At 43.0% G+C, this 17,021-nt stretch overlaps 1 protein-coding gene across 2 annotated transcripts in view; it reads left to right on the top strand.

Annotated features, from left to right (window-relative positions):
• Positions 1-17,021, top strand: part of LOC108934925 (discoidin domain-containing receptor 2-like) — a 29,910-nt gene that overhangs the window by 3,751 nt on the left and 9,138 nt on the right. For both annotated transcript variants that reach the window (XM_018753145.2, XM_018753144.2), the window contains 10 exons: positions 3,246-3,353; positions 11,290-11,392; positions 11,891-12,122; positions 12,630-12,777; positions 13,035-13,137; positions 13,817-14,006; positions 14,331-14,571; positions 15,658-15,723; positions 15,826-15,962; positions 16,323-16,536. In XM_018753145.2, coding sequence (XP_018608661.2) covers positions 3,254-3,353; positions 11,290-11,392; positions 11,891-12,122; positions 12,630-12,777; positions 13,035-13,137; positions 13,817-14,006; positions 14,331-14,571; positions 15,658-15,723; positions 15,826-15,962; positions 16,323-16,536 — 1,534 coding nt within the window. In that variant the 5' untranslated portion in view covers positions 3,246-3,253. The remainder of the gene's footprint in view (positions 1-3,245; positions 3,354-11,289; positions 11,393-11,890; positions 12,123-12,629; positions 12,778-13,034; positions 13,138-13,816; positions 14,007-14,330; positions 14,572-15,657; positions 15,724-15,825; positions 15,963-16,322; positions 16,537-17,021) is intronic.

Here is a 17,021-nt window from a genome sequence, read left to right as displayed (position 1 = left end):
GTCGAGACGGCCTGTTCCCAGGTGCGTGTCAAAAGAAATTGTCGTTCCGCTCCTGCTGTATCTCAGAGGCCCTCGAAGGATGGCGACATAGATCCCGTGCTGCCTGAAATGTGCTTATAAAGAGTAGAGGCATTAGAAAGGTAGACACACAGAGCATCAGAACATAGCTCTGCTCAGGACGGAATCTCAGCCCAGCGGATTCCAACAAGAGCCGTTCTTTTTACCGGCAAGAAAAAAGCACCTTTCCATAAACTTCTCAAATATCATTCTGTTTCCTAGATGGGAAGTGCTTCCTAAGAGGTATAAATTAAAAGTGTTTCTTGCTCTGTCTCTGAACGTTGTGCCCACCGTGAAGGTCCTGCCTGCTTACTTTCACACTTTTCACTGAAACTTTTTTCTGAAAAAGTCGTATATTTTTTAAAATACATTTTAAATATGTATTAGTTTATTCAACATTTATCACGAGTTTCTCAGTGGCCCCAGGAGTGGTTCTCTAAACCCATTTGAAGTGTGTTCTGGTGTTTCTCTTACTACTGCATATCAGATTTAAAGTTTAGAAGTAAATTTCTAGTATGTTCATAGTGAAATTATTAATAGCTCATTCTGCAGTTTGTCTGTTCCCTCCAAAATATCTGCAGAGGGAGACAAATAGCATTTCATCCCAAATTGCTGTAGTCTGTCTCTTCTGCCTTTTCCGAGAGGCACGGCTGCTTCCTTGCCCATCAAACTTTTTTCCTTGCACTTTGAATCTTTAGCACTGAATTCATTTGTTGATATTTTCTTTTATTGCATTTATTTACTTACTTATTCGCTTAATTTTGAGAGAGCCTTCAGTTTGGAAAGCAGGATTATAAAAAATGTTCGATTTTTCGGACTCAGAAGTTATTTCCAGTCAGGTACCGGGTGATTCATTAAACTCTCTGAGCAGTGCATTCCAATCTCTCCAGCGCAATGAGACATTTGATTTCCGTGCATTTATTATTACACTTGAGGTGCACTGAGTTGAAAGTTACTTTGAATAAGCCTGTTTTCAGTGACTACAGCCCAGCGCAGGTCTTGAGTTCTCATTTTTGCACAGGTCAGTGGGAGTCCACATCTTAAGCAAGTCTTTTTCCTCCCCTTAGTGTGGTCCCAAACCACTGAGTGAGACCCCATACACGGGTTTGCGGTGCCCACCCATGTTAAATAAACAAGGTAACCCCAGAGAAACCGGACCTTGGCTGGGCAAGTGCTGAGCTCGGCACCCGGCTCTGGAGAAACAAGGGGAACCAGGCTTTCCTTCTGACAAACGCCAGATCCGCTGCGCTGGGGTTCCGGTCCTGCCTGAGTGGGACCGCTGTTTGTGGGCAAAGGCGTGTCGGTATTGCAGAAGTCAACGGAGTTCAAGGCCTCGTCCGCTAGTGTACACGCTGCAGTGTCACGTGCAAGCAAGGTCCAACGACAGTGTATACTTTTGTCTTCTGCGCACGATGCAATGCCGAGGCATATACTTATATGCGATTATACAAAATAGCCAGTGCTCCCAACAAAATTCTTCAGTTAACACCGGAAACAAATTTGATGAAGGACCACGCTTCTTTTTCATTGTCACGATCAACTGCAAATCCAGCTTTTTAATGGGACAACTCTGGCTCCAAAGCAAAGGTTGCAATCTCAACGTAGGATTACGTTCAGAGAGCTAAAAAGCACATGCGGGAAAGTATTAATATGCATACGTGGGCAACATGAGCACTTGTACTTAAAAATCGTCACTGATAGTGCAGCGGGATCATATGTGAGAAGTGTTGTAGACTTTTGCCCGTGTTTTATGTACATGGGAGAATTTGCAGTTCTCTGGTGAACCTTACTCTGTCGCACCGGTGCTGTGACCCACTGCTGTTGTGTTTAAAAAAAAGAATACAGATTAAAAATGGCACATGACCTGCAGCTTTCCATTTCATGAAAACTCCTTTTGACACTGGACTCTTTTTGTAATGAGCAGGTAATTTTACACTCCCATTTATATTCAGCTGACGTTTTTCTCCAAAGCAACTTGCAACATTATGACTGTTTACCCATTTATACAGCTGGGTAGTTTTACTGGAGCAATTAGGGGCAGGTGTGTAGGTGCAGGTGTGTGTGTGTACCTTGATCAAGGGTACTACAGCATTAGGTGAGGTTTGAACCAGAAACCTGAACATCTTTAGTGGCTTTTCCTAGCATTAGTGTTAGGAAGGACCTATCTTATTGTAACAACCTGCATTACTGCGAGTTTGAGCAGGAAATGCGTTTATTGTAAATAGTTGCATTATGGGAAAAATGAGTAAAGTGTGCAACCACTGGGGGGACTAACAGGCCAAATAAAGGAGTGTCCGTGTTTGGCGGTAGCTAGAAAGAAAGCCGGGGGAGCTAAGCAGGCTGGGAAGGCTGACTTGAAGTGCAAGTTCTTCAGGAAATGAGGTCCTTGGACAGAGAGCATTTTTTTTTCCTCCATGTACCGATGTTCAAATAAAATGTTTAAAATTAATGCTGCCTGTGCATCCTTCTTGGCCTCATCCAAACCCAGAGCGCCATGTGCCACGTTATCATTTCTATACACAGCGCTCTGTGGCCCTACTGGCACTTTTTTGCACGCACTGCTGATGTATCACTGGCGTGGCGGTTGGTTCATTGGCGAGTTTTCGGCCTGTTCCCTGGAAGCCTCGCTACTCTGCGTGATGGGCAGCTGGCTCGTCTGTAGGAGTGACCCGGGTGATCCAATCACACCCTCAGCCTCCCACTTGCTGAGGTAACGTCTGCCCTGCAGCAACCCATGCTATTCTGCCACCTTTGTGGCTTATTATTTGTAATGCGACATCACGGAGGTGTACCAGGTTTCCCCAGTAATCCTCTCACTTTATCCGCTGCCTGAGGATTCTGCGTTCAGTTTCATTTCACGTAGACAGTGGTCATTATTCGAAATTCCCAGCTCACTGAGACTGGGAAACCTTGTCTGAACCTCCAGTCTTTGTGTTTCCTGAAGAACTTGACAAAAGATTTATATCTGAGGACATCTGTCATACCATTAAGGTAATTTTACCAAGAAAGTGATCTGACTGATGAACTTAAAGGTCACATGCCCACATGTCATTTGTTATTAGGAGCGATAAACAGGTCAAATCGTTCATTACGGTTCATCCTAAAGTGTTTCCGTGTTGTTCTTAAGTTTTTAACTGGTTGTTTTATGTAGTTATACAGAAATGATTGACATTTGTTCACTTCTGCAGCAACAGTGATGAAGATTTTCTGTCATCGTGGAGACTTTCAGAAGATGGGCTTCCTTCTCATGATCCTGGTCTGCTTGTTTGCTGATGTTTGGTCACAGGTAAATCCAGGTAAGGAAGCCCTACCCCACATTTCAAGCTGTACAAGGTGTAACTTTTTAATATAATGCTACAACTACAATTTCTGTTCTGCCACCCAGCTGACCGGGCTAATGGGGGCGAGGAGGTAGTGGTCATCATTCATCTTATGCTGTGTATGATTTCCTTTAACCAATTATCTTAATAAGAAGGAGAAGGCTGCTGCAAAGAGTATGACCATTCCTGCCCATTTTTCATCTCTCTACTTTTTTTTTGTTATACTTAAACATCACCTTGAAAGTTTAGAGCTTGGATATCACTTTAACATTTCAATTAAATCATTTTGTGAAAGAATTTGGGTTTCATTTCCCGTTAACCAACTACTCTAAAAATGACTAATGATCGTGATGCCATTTTTGAAGGTGGATGTCACATCCTTACTCAAAATGTGCATTAACAGTAAAACATTTTAAACAGTAAACATTTAAACATTTTATAACATAACTTTTAAGCATTTTTAAACAGTAAAACATTTTAAAATATTTTTAAAGTTTTTTTAAAGGATTTATGGAAGTTTCTGACTTTTTTTCTGGAAAATATATTTTTAAAATAATATTGTGATGAACTTGACTGCCTGGTCATTGTAGTGTCCAGTCAACCGAGGTCTGGTCACGTGCAGATGAACTGTGACATTAAATCAACAGTGACAAGTACTACAGTGGTTGAAGTACAAGGACATTTACCCAACAAGTTGCTGGCTGCAGCATGCTTGAGCATTAAAATATCCAGCGGCCAATGACTCCTAATAAAAGTGGAAAATAAAAAGTTAGAAGAGCAAAAGAACCAACAGGCTGTTTCCCGTTATTAGCGTACAAGAAAACGTTCTAAAACGGTTGTCCTCTGTTGCCCACGACATTCAGCAAATGTCTTTTTGTCCTGCAGGATCCTGTAGTCTGTCACGGCCTTTCAACAAGTCATTCGTATGTTTGTTCTCCTTAGGAACACAGCAGAACTAAATATAATTATGTGAGTCACACAGGCTCCTCTGCACACAGTCCTGGTCATATTCTTTCCATCTCTGCATTCCGGAGAGAAGACAGTTTATGAGGAGGAAAGTGTGTCATTGTTGTGTAGTTCTGAGGAAGACCAGTGCCAAATAAATACTGTGATCTCACGCCACTGTTCTCTACCAAGCTAACCTGCTAACATTAATATATAGCATATAAAGCATATGAAATAATACTATATTCTTAGTTTAGGCAGAAATACGAGATGATTTCATCCGCTTTATACAACATTTTACAAGCAAGGAACAGTGTTATAACGCCTCCTTAATATTTCCATGAAGCTATTTTCATCAACGGTGACACTGGAATCAGAAGAGCTGCTGTGAGAGGCTGCACAAGTGAATGAATTTCAGTGTTTTTACGAGCCATCGTAGCCTGTTCCCACTTTTGGAGGGAAGATAATTGTACAGTGCGGCTTTCAAATTAAAATAAAGTTTTAATTATTGCCTAACTCTGGCAAGCTATTAAGAAACCCGTACAATTACCCAGAGCTTAACTAACACATTTCAGAGTAAACCAAGATCGTGCTGAATGCACCACAAATCTTTTTTAGTGTTGGCAGTTCTTTTAATCGCTTTCAGTTGCATAAGTAGGGGATTAGTAGACAATAGTGGAAGACTTCAGACTTGCATTATGAGGATAGTGAGACAAATATATCAGACTGCTGTTATTTCTGAAGTCAATGTATTGTGGTACACAGTGCCATGGGACAGGCAGTATTTATCTCAAGCAGTTTATTTAAACACTAGCACACAGGAAAATAATGCTCTCAGTCCAAAGACCCTATTTGCGCAAGGATCTGCCACAAGTAAGCGCAGGCTGTTTAGCATTCATAGACTCTCTTCCAACACAGTCCCAAACACGGTCACCCCATCATTTCCCCCGGAAGTGCCCCCAGTGGTTGCACACTTACATTCCACATTTTTCCCATAATGCAACTATTTACAATAAACCAATCTTCTTGCCTAAACACAGTAACGCAGGTGGTTACAGTATCTCCCTAGAAGGACCTGTCTTAAATGTGAATTTAAGCAGACTGCAGAGTACTGAATGCTTTATTCTGGAACTTGGTAGCTGTTTGATTCCTTAAGGCTCTGAGTCAGCAGTTGTAGAATACATTTCAGCTGGCACCTTATGTACCCATGAAACACCTACTGTAAGTAGTTGACAGAATGTGACAATAATGACCTCATTAATGACATAAGACCTGAACTAAATGAAAAGGAATCTATCAGGGGCAGTTGGAAGCGTAGTAGTTAGGGCTGTTGCATTTGGATCCAAGTGTCAGCGGTTTGAATCCCACCTCGAATTGAAGTACCCTTGAGCAAGGTACTAACCCTAAATTGCTTCGGGAAAATTACCCAGCTGTATAAACGTGTGTATAACTGTAAATAGCTTAATATTGTGAGTTGGTTTGGAGAAAAGCATCGGCTAAATGTGTGAATTTTTCCCATATCCTTGCGATATTGTAAGCACTGACACGGACAGCCCAGGTCCCTTCCTCCATGTTACAAGAACAGTTTGAAACAAATGAAACTAAAGATAATACACGGTGTTTGAGCTATCCCATCTCAACAAAAGTTCTAGTACTTATGTTAGCTGAAGCCCTCGTCTTTTCTTTATTCTATCGTTGTATGTGAGTGCTTCACAGCCCAGTCATAAGTCCCAGGTCTGTGTTAAAGCATAGGATTTTTACTGTCCTTGAAACGGGTCTGTAAGTCAGAGAATGTGCACGTCCACGCTGCTAGAAGTGTTGTTTACTTTTTTCAAGGTCATCCGAGGATACAACCTTGACGAGAGTCCTTAATATGCGCAATACGAATGGATAGAATTTCTTACCATGGGCTCTCAGTGAATTGCTTGGAGTCTGTGGCTAAAGCATACCAGACGTTTGACAACACTGAAGTACATAGAAATTAACTCTGTTTTCTTGGCTTTTCCAAACAGTTGTAACCCATTCATAAGTCACAACACAGAGCATTTACACATTTACCCAGGGATCAAGTTTATGAATGTGGTGTCAAAGGCAGTAACGTGTAACTCCAGGGTCTTAGTTACTAACAAGTGATCAGAATATACTTGCGGGATCCTTTATAAAATCATATTAGAGAACATTCTTTCTTTTTAATATGCACAAAAAATCTTTTTAGCAGATTTTTAGTGTTGCTGCATTGCAAACGGTTTTCCAGCAGCAGGAAAAACGCTATGCGATTTTGCAGAAGGCAGATCGGTTGCCCAGCCAACTTTCCCCCACTCACAGTTTCACTTGACTTGCATCGATGCCATCCAGGCAGCCTGGGTTTTCCAAACAGAGGACACGTTGCACAGCCTGTGCACGGCATCGCAAGTGTGTGGTGCTGTCGGCCAGCGTGCCGTGGTTTGGAGCTTGTGGGGCAGACAGTAAACAGCGAGACACAAACAGCCATTCACTGCTGATGGCTTGGGTAAAAAAAAAAAATTAAAAGTCACTAGATCCACCAAGCAGAATATACTTTTTTATTCCGCTACCACTCCTATTGAGCATATTTTGCACATTGAACCCAATGAAAAACTGATATGACTGCGATGATACTGCACTTGTGAATGAGTTCTGCTCTTTGGTTATATTCTTATAGATGATCCTTTAGTCAGAGAAAGGAAAGAAAATGGTCCAAATGCAAATTTGTGGCGGGGGGGGGTTGGCTTCTCCTAACTGTCCCTCTTAGGCTTTGCAGGATGTGGTGGAAAAGACTGAAATTGGATTTCACTAAATCTTACAGCTCATTTTTGGCTTGAGAAATTCACGGAATTAGGTTCCTTAACAGGAATGGTTATTTTGCTGTTCTCTAAGTAACTGTACTCTTAGATTAGTAGTAGAAATACCATTTAAAAGAGAGTACTAGTACTAGTGTGTGGTGAGCATAGTGCTTAGTATAAGAATATTATAGGGGTCTTTATATGCTATACTGGGGAACTCAGTTCCAGTCGTGTACTGGTGGCATTTAAAAAACTACCAAAAAATCTCTACAGCTCACACTGTAAGTAAGAAAAGAAAGAAAGGCTTTGAGGGCTGGTTCAGCTGCTCTGCTGCCTTGCACTTGAAGGCCCCACGCTCAAATCCCACCCACTGCTATAGGACCCTTGTGCAGGGCACTTACCCTTGGTTGATAGAGTAAAAATTATTTTACTGTATAAATCGGTAAATAATTGTCAGTGGGTTAACAGTGTAAATCGCTTTCACGATAAGTGTCAGATAAGTAAATGTAATTAATACTACAAGAGTGTGAAAAAGGGGGGGTGCAGTGGCGCAGTGGGTTGGACCGCAGTCCTGCTCTCCGGTGGGGCTGGGGTTCAAGTCCCGCTTGGGGTGCCTTGCGACGAACTGGCGTCCCGTCCTGGGTGTGTCCCCTTCCCCCTCTGGCCTTACGCCCTGTGTTGCCGGGTAGGCTCCGGTTCCCTGTGACCCCGTAAGGGATAAGCGGTTCTGAAAATGTGTGTGTGTGTGAGTGTGAAAAAGGACCTTTCACACAGACGTGCTCCTTCACCAACCTGTTTTTTTCCATGCACTACTTTCCCCTGCTGCACAGGAAACCAAGCACTTTCCTGGTTGTTATTTATATAAAGGTTCATCTGGAACAGGATGACCTTTGAATGACAGCGCAAACTGAGAGGTAGTTTCAGTATGACGACTCGTAACCAGAAGGTTGCTAGTTTAAGAGTTAAAAACAAGACCTGCGGTTTCATCTTTGATATAACACGAATTACAGTATCGAGCTACTCCAGTGCAATCCATATGCACCAGCTGAGCTAAAATCTGAAGTGAAATAAATCACGCAGAAAAACCACATATAAATTAGTATCTCCAACAAAACGGTTTTAAAAGTTAAAAGCTCAAAGCAAACTTTCTTAGTCAACCTTCACTAAATAATTCTAGGCAGGACATACTGATAGAGGCTTTGCAGAAAGACCTAAAAAGAGCTGTTCAAGCTCAAAAATGCATTTGTTTCTGAGCTAAAGCAGTTATGCACGGGGGAGTGGGCCAAAGTTCCTCCACAGGGACGTGACCCTGGTTAACAACTACAGGAAGCATTTAGTGGCAGCTAAATCTGGCACAGCCAGTTATTTTTTCACAAATTCTTCATTCATGTGTTATTAACACTGGAAAGGTCTGATCAAATATAAAAATTACTATTTCTGGAAAAATCTGGAAAGGGAGAAAATACTTTTTTTTCAGAGGTGACGATGCTTAAAGATATTGTCCTAATAGCACATAATTAATAAATACAAAGGAGGGTATGGTGGTGCAGTGGGTTTGGCCTGTGCCTGCTCTCTGGTGGGTCTGGGGTCGAGTCCAGCTTCGGGTGCCTTGCGACAGACTGGCGTCTCGTCCTGGGTATGTCCCCTGTGCCCTGTGTTGCTGGGTTAGTCTCCGGTTAGCCGCAACCCTGCTTGGGACAAGCAGCTTCAGACAGTGTGTGTGTGTGTGTGTGTGTGTGTGTGTGTGTGTGTGTGTGTGTGTGTGTGTGTAATAAATACAATCAGACTGAAAGGGAAAGAGACTGTGATATCTGGAGTTTCCAAATCCAAGTGCAGTTTTTTTTTTTTTTTTTTTATAAAACACGGTTGACTCATTATCAAGTTGTGTCTGGCAGCTGAAACTCCCTGAAGAAAATGGCAAAAACTAAAAATACATAACTTTTATTATTTTTCCTAAGCATTGCTACCCTTGCTGTGGCTGGAAGCCTTACCGAGCTTTCCTGTTGCAACACGGGGTGGCCCCGCGCACCAGGAGAGCCTTCCCGCACGCTTCCGATCGAGCTCCTCCAAGCTGCCGGCGAACACACGCACTCCAGCTGAACAGCGTGTCCTCCCTTCAACGTGACGGTGGATATCATGACTAGGGGTGGTGCCATCTTTCCCGCAACAAAACTAGTTTACATTAGATACGTTATCAAGAGTCTCTGCGTATCAAACGCTGCAACCTCTGCAACTTCATATCTACTCTATACCCTCTTCTTGCTACCTCATGAGGATGTGCGAGTACCCATGACTGCTGGCCCCGGGGAATCTGCCCAGATAAGATAGTGAAAACATTCATCCCAGCAGTGCAATACCATCTGGGCTCATCACTCTTGCATTCGACCAAAGTTCGTCATTTGATTTTACACCGGTGAGGTTTCTGTGGTTCCAGCAGCCACCAGCCATGCCATGGTGGGCTGGACTTGCAGGCTTTTCCCTTAAGACAAGCTGAAATAAATCAAAACGCCACCAAAATGGTTTTGCTGTTCCAGTCAAACAAAGAGGTTTTCTTCATTTTCTACAAACTACAAGTGAACTTTACGAGTAAAAAAAAAAAAAAAAAATACTGCCTACAGTAAAAGTAAAAAAAATCTCCGTCATCAAAACCCCGCAGACAGAAAAACACCATTTTTTTCCCCTTGAAAAGCCCCGGCCCGTTGCAGCCGTCAGTTGAGGAGATGACAGCGCGGGTTTGGCTGCTACTTCCCACATCCCTCAGTGCACTACATGAGCAGCCTTGTGAAGTGCTATAACTTTTTGCCCTTGCGCTCTATTTTGTATGTGTATGTGACTGGAATTTCTCAGTTCATGTTTATGTCTGTACAGTGCTGTGACCCAACGGGGGGCGTGGTGGCGCAGCAGGCTTGGTCGATTCCTGCTCTCCTCTGGGTCTGGGGTTCGACTCCCGCTTGGGGTGCCTTGTGACGGACTGGCGTCCCGTCCTGGGTGTGTCCCCTCCGCATCCCGCCTTGCGTCCTGTGTTGCCGGGTTAGGCTCCGGCTCGCCCCAAGCCCGCTCGCTACAAGCATCTTCAGCCATTGTGTGTGGGTGCTGTGACCCAGCACTGTTCTGCTGTGTTGTTAATTCATTTCAAAAAGAAAACTAAGACATAGTGACTGAAAATAAAACTACCTCAACAAAAATCTGCATCAGACCTATGTGGGGCATCAGTCATCATTTAAGTAGTAACTGCTGCCTGACTCCATTCATTTTTTTACAAAATTATAGGTAGAAGATTGATTATATGACCTTTTCCGTCTTGATTTTTACCTATTTATACTTGCGTTCACCTTCCCTGAGCAATTTAATGCAAATATCATGTTTAAGGATAATGCTGGTGAAAACCTGCTAGAACCTCAACGTACAGCCTCTGAGTAACATGTCTGTGTCCTTAACCGCTGTTTTACCCACCACATAATATTCTGTGTAGTGGTGTATCAAAGTTACTTCAGACACTCACATACTGAAAGATTTTTTTTTTCACTAATTTTTTGGCCACAAAATTATTATAGCAATAGTCATTAAAAATAAGAATAATGCCAGGAATGCTTCCATGAAGGGGGCATGGTGGCGCAGTGGGTTGGACTGGGTCCTGCTCTCCGGTGGGTCTGGGGTCCCGCTTGGAGTGCCTTGCGATGGACTGGCGTACCATCCCGGGTGTGTCCCTTCCCCCTCCAGCCTTTCGCCCTGTGTTGCCGGGTTAGGCTCCAGCTCCCTGTGACCCCATATGGGACAAGTGGTTTCAGATGATGATGTGTGTGATACTTCCATGAAGTGCAAGTTCAAGCAATATGTAAATAAATTATTGAACTTGTAATGATGTATCAAATTTGCATAAAGGCACAGCAAATAAGATTCTGTGTAATTTCTGACAAAACAATGAGAAAACCACTGAAATGAGAATAATGCCAGGTACATTTTCCCTTAGCAATTATACCGTACAAAAATGACTGAAAACAGGATGCAAATGAATTTTGAGATTCTGACAAGATTAAAGGTCTCAGTTACTTGGCTTCAACAACAGATGCAGGAGCGAAACAACTGAAGAGGGTGTGTTCGTCTTCCCGTTTCCCAAAAGCTCGAGGTTTTAGTCCACAATCAACAGGGTTGTCCTGACTTTGCAGGTGTGTGTCGCTATCCACTCGGGATGAGCGGCGGTCAGATTGAAGACAAAGACATCTCAGCCTCAAGCCAGTGGTCCGAGTCCACGGCAGCCAGATACGGCAGGTGTGTGTTTGCACAAACGTGCACATGGGCACACGGGCACAATCATACTGCACAGACACACAAGCGCATGCACGACGTGAATACACACATACATGAACACTTGTCTTCTTGCGCACACACACTTCCAAATAGCAATGTGCACACATGCTCACACACTTTCTTAAACTTACAGCACTAGATTCAGTAATTATTTATTTATTCAGCATGCGGAGTTAAAATGAATTAGTGTCAGGAGGTCCTCTGTAAGAACACAAACTCAATATTGTAAAGGTTACTCAGGTAGTCTAGTTTAATGCATTAATGATTGTTTTGATTTTTTTTTTGCTGCTGTTATGGTACCTTTGCATGTGCTGCTCTGTCTTTCGCCGCGACGGGCGATGGATGTCCCTTGACAAACTGCTACGGGCTGTTTGCTGGGAAGCTCTAAGTGTTAAGATGTGCAGAAATTGAACGTGATGCTGGTTTTTCTCTCCCCCACACCCTGCCCGGGTGCTCCAGGCTAGACTTTGAGGATGGGGATGGTGCCTGGTGCCCGGATATGTCAGTGGAGCCTGAGAGCACCAAGGAGTTCCTACAGATCGACCTGCGCTCTCTGCACTTCATCACGCTGGTGGGCACGCAGGGCCGCCACGCCGGTGGATTCGGAAAGGAGTTTGCCCAGATGTACCAGATCAAGTACAGTCGCAATGGCAGGCGCTGGGTCTCCTGGCGTAACCGGCACGGCCGCCAGGCAAGCGACCTTGTGTGCTCTGGGATATTGGGCCCTACGAAGGGAATTTGTTCATTATTAATTCATTTAGCTGATGCTTTTTTTCCAAAGTGGCGTACCATGTTTAAGATACTGAAAATGATTTACACGTTTATACAGCTAGGAAATTTTTACCGTATCAGTTGTGTGTGTTCACGCTAGTGCCTTGGTTGCCCTTGATCAAAGGTACTAGACCAGGAGGAGGAATTGAGATCTGGGTGCTGATGTCAGGTGGCTCTAACCCCTACGCCACCTGCTGCCTCTGTCTTTCAGTTGAAACACGCTGCCAGATTAATGGATTACACTGCTTTCTGGTAGCCTGCTAAAGCCTTGGTGAAGACCCATGGAAAGCTGCCGAGATACTGTAAAACTTGAGGCATCAAAGGCAGTTCTTTTACCTTCTGAGAAGTGTGATGCATCAGATGCTGTTATCATGATTTATAGGCACTGGCTGTAAGGTTTATTTTTTATTCTTATTTCCTGCTGCAGGTTATCGAGGGCAATAAGAACGCCTATGACACTGTGCTGAAGGACCTGGAGCCACCCATCATTGCCCGCTTCGTGCGCTTCATGCCCATCACCGACCACTCCATGAACGTGTGCATGAGGGTGGAGCTTTATGGCTGCGAATGGCTTGGTGAGATAAGAGCGATGATTTTTACAGACGTACATCGAAAATTAATCGTGTGTAATTCACACAATGATTTTTTTGGCAGATCTTTTTTCATAACTGCTGCTTAGTCAGCTAAGTGGCATAACATAAATGTAGTTTTACTTATTTGTACATTTATTTTTTTTTTTTCCTTTTTGCTTTTTCCATGTATAGTGAGGAAAGTTTGCTGTTTCTGTTACTGCTGTCCAGGAATCAGTAACTATTCCCTCACTTTTACTCAGATGGCCTGGTGTCCTACAGCGCCCCCATAGGGCAGCTCATGGTCCACCGTGGCCAACACATCTACCTGAACGACTCCGTGTATGATGGAGAGGTGGGATACAGGTGGGTCAGTGATCCGGGCATCCTTCGGGGCTGAACGAATGAAATTTGCATCATTATGAAATCCCAGCAGCAAAGGGAGTCTGTCATTTTATCAATGTTTCATATTCAGAAGTGAAAAACTTTTAGCTCGTGTCTTGAATACCCAGACCTTCCCAACCATTCTCGATGAAATATGTTATTGCTGGTTTTGATCAAACTTAACATCTGATCTAATCCTTTGAAAAATCTGCTGAAGGTAAATAAAGCTTAAACAGACCCATCTCTATGTATCTATGAGTACTCTTGTATAGAAAGTTTGACTTGAGATTAACCCCACCTGTTGGTTACTGTAGTGGCCTACCCTCAGTACACTGAGTTTAAATGTTATGTCTTTTAAAAGGTTTGACTTGGATGGAAAATACACTGGCTGTGTGTGTGTGTGCTTGTTTGGTAGAATCTGATGGTTTTATTATTCTATCTGGTTCGTTTTGTAAATTATCAAAATAATTTAAACAGCCAAAAGTCTTTTGTCAACAAATTACATCACTTTCATGTAAAATCTTGGCTTAATTTCATTTGGTGATTCTGCCCAATCTCTAGTAAATCAGTGGCGTTTATCTTTTAGCTGTTTTTTGCCAAGGGTTCAGACATTTCCCACATAACCCTGTGCTTAGCTTCCCTGCTTCTTCCGCCTCTTCAGCTCCGGTATGACAGAAGGCCTGGGCCAACTGACAGATGGAGTGTGCGGCCTGGATGACTTCACCCACAGCCACGTCTACAATGTGTGGCCTGGCTACGACTATGTGGGCTGGACCAACGAAAGCTTCCCAGGCAACTATGTAGAGATCCTGTTTGAGTTTGACCGCATTCGGAACTTTACTACAATGAAGGTAAATAAAACAGATGTGAACAGCCCCGCACGGAAAAGAAAAAGGGCATCTAAAAAAATATTAGCGGTGAAAAAAATATGACCACTGTGCAGGCAGCTATTTTAATTGCATTATTTTGTATGGGACATAATTACTTTCTTACATTTGTGCATTCTTTATGTTTACAGTACATTACATTCTACAACTAATACTGTTAAAGAGACGTGTATGTACTAAATCGACCATTTTCTACATATCTTCTGTACAGAGGAGCTATTTTAAAGGTGTGATTTACAGTGCTGTGTTTATAACGTTGTAATGAGATTTGGCTGTTTTTTCGCACAGGTGCACTGCAACAACATGTTCCCGAAAAAGGTGAAGACGTTCCGGCAAGCCACGTGCTTCTTCCGTTCATCATCTGACTGGGAGCCCACACCCGTCACCTTCAGCCCCGTGATGGATGACGTGAACCCCAGCGCACGCTTCGTCACCGTCGCCCTCAACAACCGCATGGCCAGCTCCATCAAGTGCCAGTATTTCTTCGCCGATGCCTGGATGATGTTCAGCGAAATCACCTTCCAGTCCGGTGAGTCGGCTGAGCACTAAGTATACAGACAGAGAATGCCTTATATGAACTTACACCCTTTGAAACACCTGTTTTTATTGCAGTATTTGAGAGTAACTAACCTGCTGAAGAGGACTGTACAAGAGTACAGCCCACGTTCATGACTTAAACCTGAAATCTTTAAGCACAGCAACATGGTCTGAAATGCTCAACACTTAAATCTGAAACCTTCAATGCACAAGTCTAGTTATTAGGTCATGTTCAGACCTACATATATATATATATATATATATATATATATATATATATATACATATATATCCCCGCGACCCCGTATGGGACAAGCAGTTCTGAAAATGTGTGTGTGTATGTGTATATATATATGTATTCAATTGGAAACAAGTTTTTTAATATTCTCAGCCACTAGCCACTTTAACATATTATATATACAATTTTAAGTCATGGAAAAAATATATCAGTTCAGTGGATTGGTGATGTTAGAATTACCCATAGTGTGTAAGTTACTGTGCATGGTGTCCCATCCAGGGTATACCCTGCCCTACCTCATGCCCAGTGCTTTCTGGCTAGGCTCCAGACTACAGTGACCCTGCTGAGGACAATGTGGTGGTTGACATTGAGTTTATTTATTCATTTAGCACACACTTTTCTCCAATGCAGCCTACAATTTGGAGTGAACAAAAGTGCATTTCATAAAAGGTAAAGAGGGGTATATGCAGACGCAATTGTCCAAGCACAGTCAGTTTGTCCAGTAATGCCGCTTTTACCAGCATACATTACGTTAGTAGCTGCCTATAGAATGGAAACAAGACTCAGAAACTATTTCAGTGGTGATCTTTTTATTCCAAGATGATCCAGAAAGAAAAGTATCATCTGGAGGTTCACAATGCTGCAAAAAGCAGATAGATAGGTACATACTACTGACCTCTGCCAGTAAAATGTAGCAAAGTCTACTTAGGCATTACTTATCCAACTAAATAAGTGGATATGCAAGAGTCATGCCTGTAGATATTAGTGCATTAAAGGAAAAAAATTCACGAAGGAAGAAATATGTTGATTTCACCTCATTTATCATCTCTCCTGGCTTAGATACAGCAGTGTACAACACAACTTTAGCTTCCCGAAAATCTGGTGCGCCCCCAAGCACGCAGCCAGGTCAGTACTTCCACTGTGGTCAGAGTTCATTGCCTTCAGTCCCAATATGCTGTTCACGATGCATGAACCACTGAGCAAAATATTTGCTCCGTTTTTCCCCAGGAGATGACCCCACTCACAAAGTGGATGACAGCAATACAAGGATCCTGATTGGCTGCTTGGTTGCCATCATATTCATCCTGGTGGCAATTATTGTGATCATACTGTGGCGACAAGTCTGGCAGAAGATGCTAGAAAAGGTTTAAGAATTAATTTAAGTAACTTTTGAAGACTGATGTATTGTACAGAGAAAAATTAATTTAGTTAAAAAAGTATATAATAAAGGGGGTGCGGTGGCGCAGTGGGTTGGACCGCAGTCCTGCTCTCCGGTGGGTCTGGAGTTCGAGTCCTGCTTGGGGTGCCTTGTGACGGACTGGCGTCCCGTCCTGGGTGTGTCCCCTCCCCCTCTGGCCTTATGCCCTGTGTTACCGGGTTGGCTCCGGTTCCCCGTGACCCCGTATGGGACAAGCGGTTCTGAAAATGTGTGTGTGTGTGAGTATATAATAACTTATCAGAAAAGATGTAATATGAATAATCTCACCGTGCTTTATTTATTCCAGGCATCCCGTCGGATGCTGGACGATGAACTGACGGCCAGCCTGTCGATACAAAGTGAGACCTTCACATACAACAACAATAACCAGTCCTCAGCAGGCAGTGAGCAGGAGTCCAACTCCACTTATGAGAGGATCTTCCCCCTGGGACCCGACTACCAGGAGCCCTCGCGTCTCATCCGCAAGCTGCCTGAGTTCTCGCTCTCCATGGAAGAGGCTGGTGAGATCCCACACTTCAAATCAGCCTAAGGTTTTCAGGGATGTCAAGAGGTCAACAGAATGGGTCGACCTGTCTACCAAAGTCAAGTTTATGCTGGTGAACTTATGTGTTTAATGCAGATGGTCTAGGGCATGTGTGATCATCATCATGTTTGTAACACTGTGTATATTTACATTACCCTGAATATTATTATTATCATCAGTATTATTATTATTATACATTTATTTTGGAGACTGCTTTGTCCAGCGTGACTTAAAATGTTAAATTCATAGAACAACAAGTTACTCACAGTTATGTAGCCATTTATACAGCAGAGTATGTATTCCTGAGACACAAAACTTGAGTGCTTTTTAAGAAAACAATAGAAAGTGACCACCTTTCATGCTATGAGTTGTGTCCATAAATGGGGTTAATCATTAAACTGAGAGTGAACATGGCGGGGAAAGTATTTCATCTTGTTTGTCTGGCACTGTTAATGCGTTTGT

The sequence above is a fragment of the Scleropages formosus genome, chromosome 3 (genome assembly GCF_900964775.1).
Source record: "Scleropages formosus chromosome 3, fSclFor1.1, whole genome shotgun sequence".
NCBI classification, from domain to species: Eukaryota; Metazoa; Chordata; class Actinopteri; order Osteoglossiformes; family Osteoglossidae; genus Scleropages; species Scleropages formosus.
The sequence above is the reverse complement of the archived record's forward strand: the minus strand, read 5'-3'. Positions and strand labels throughout refer to the sequence as shown.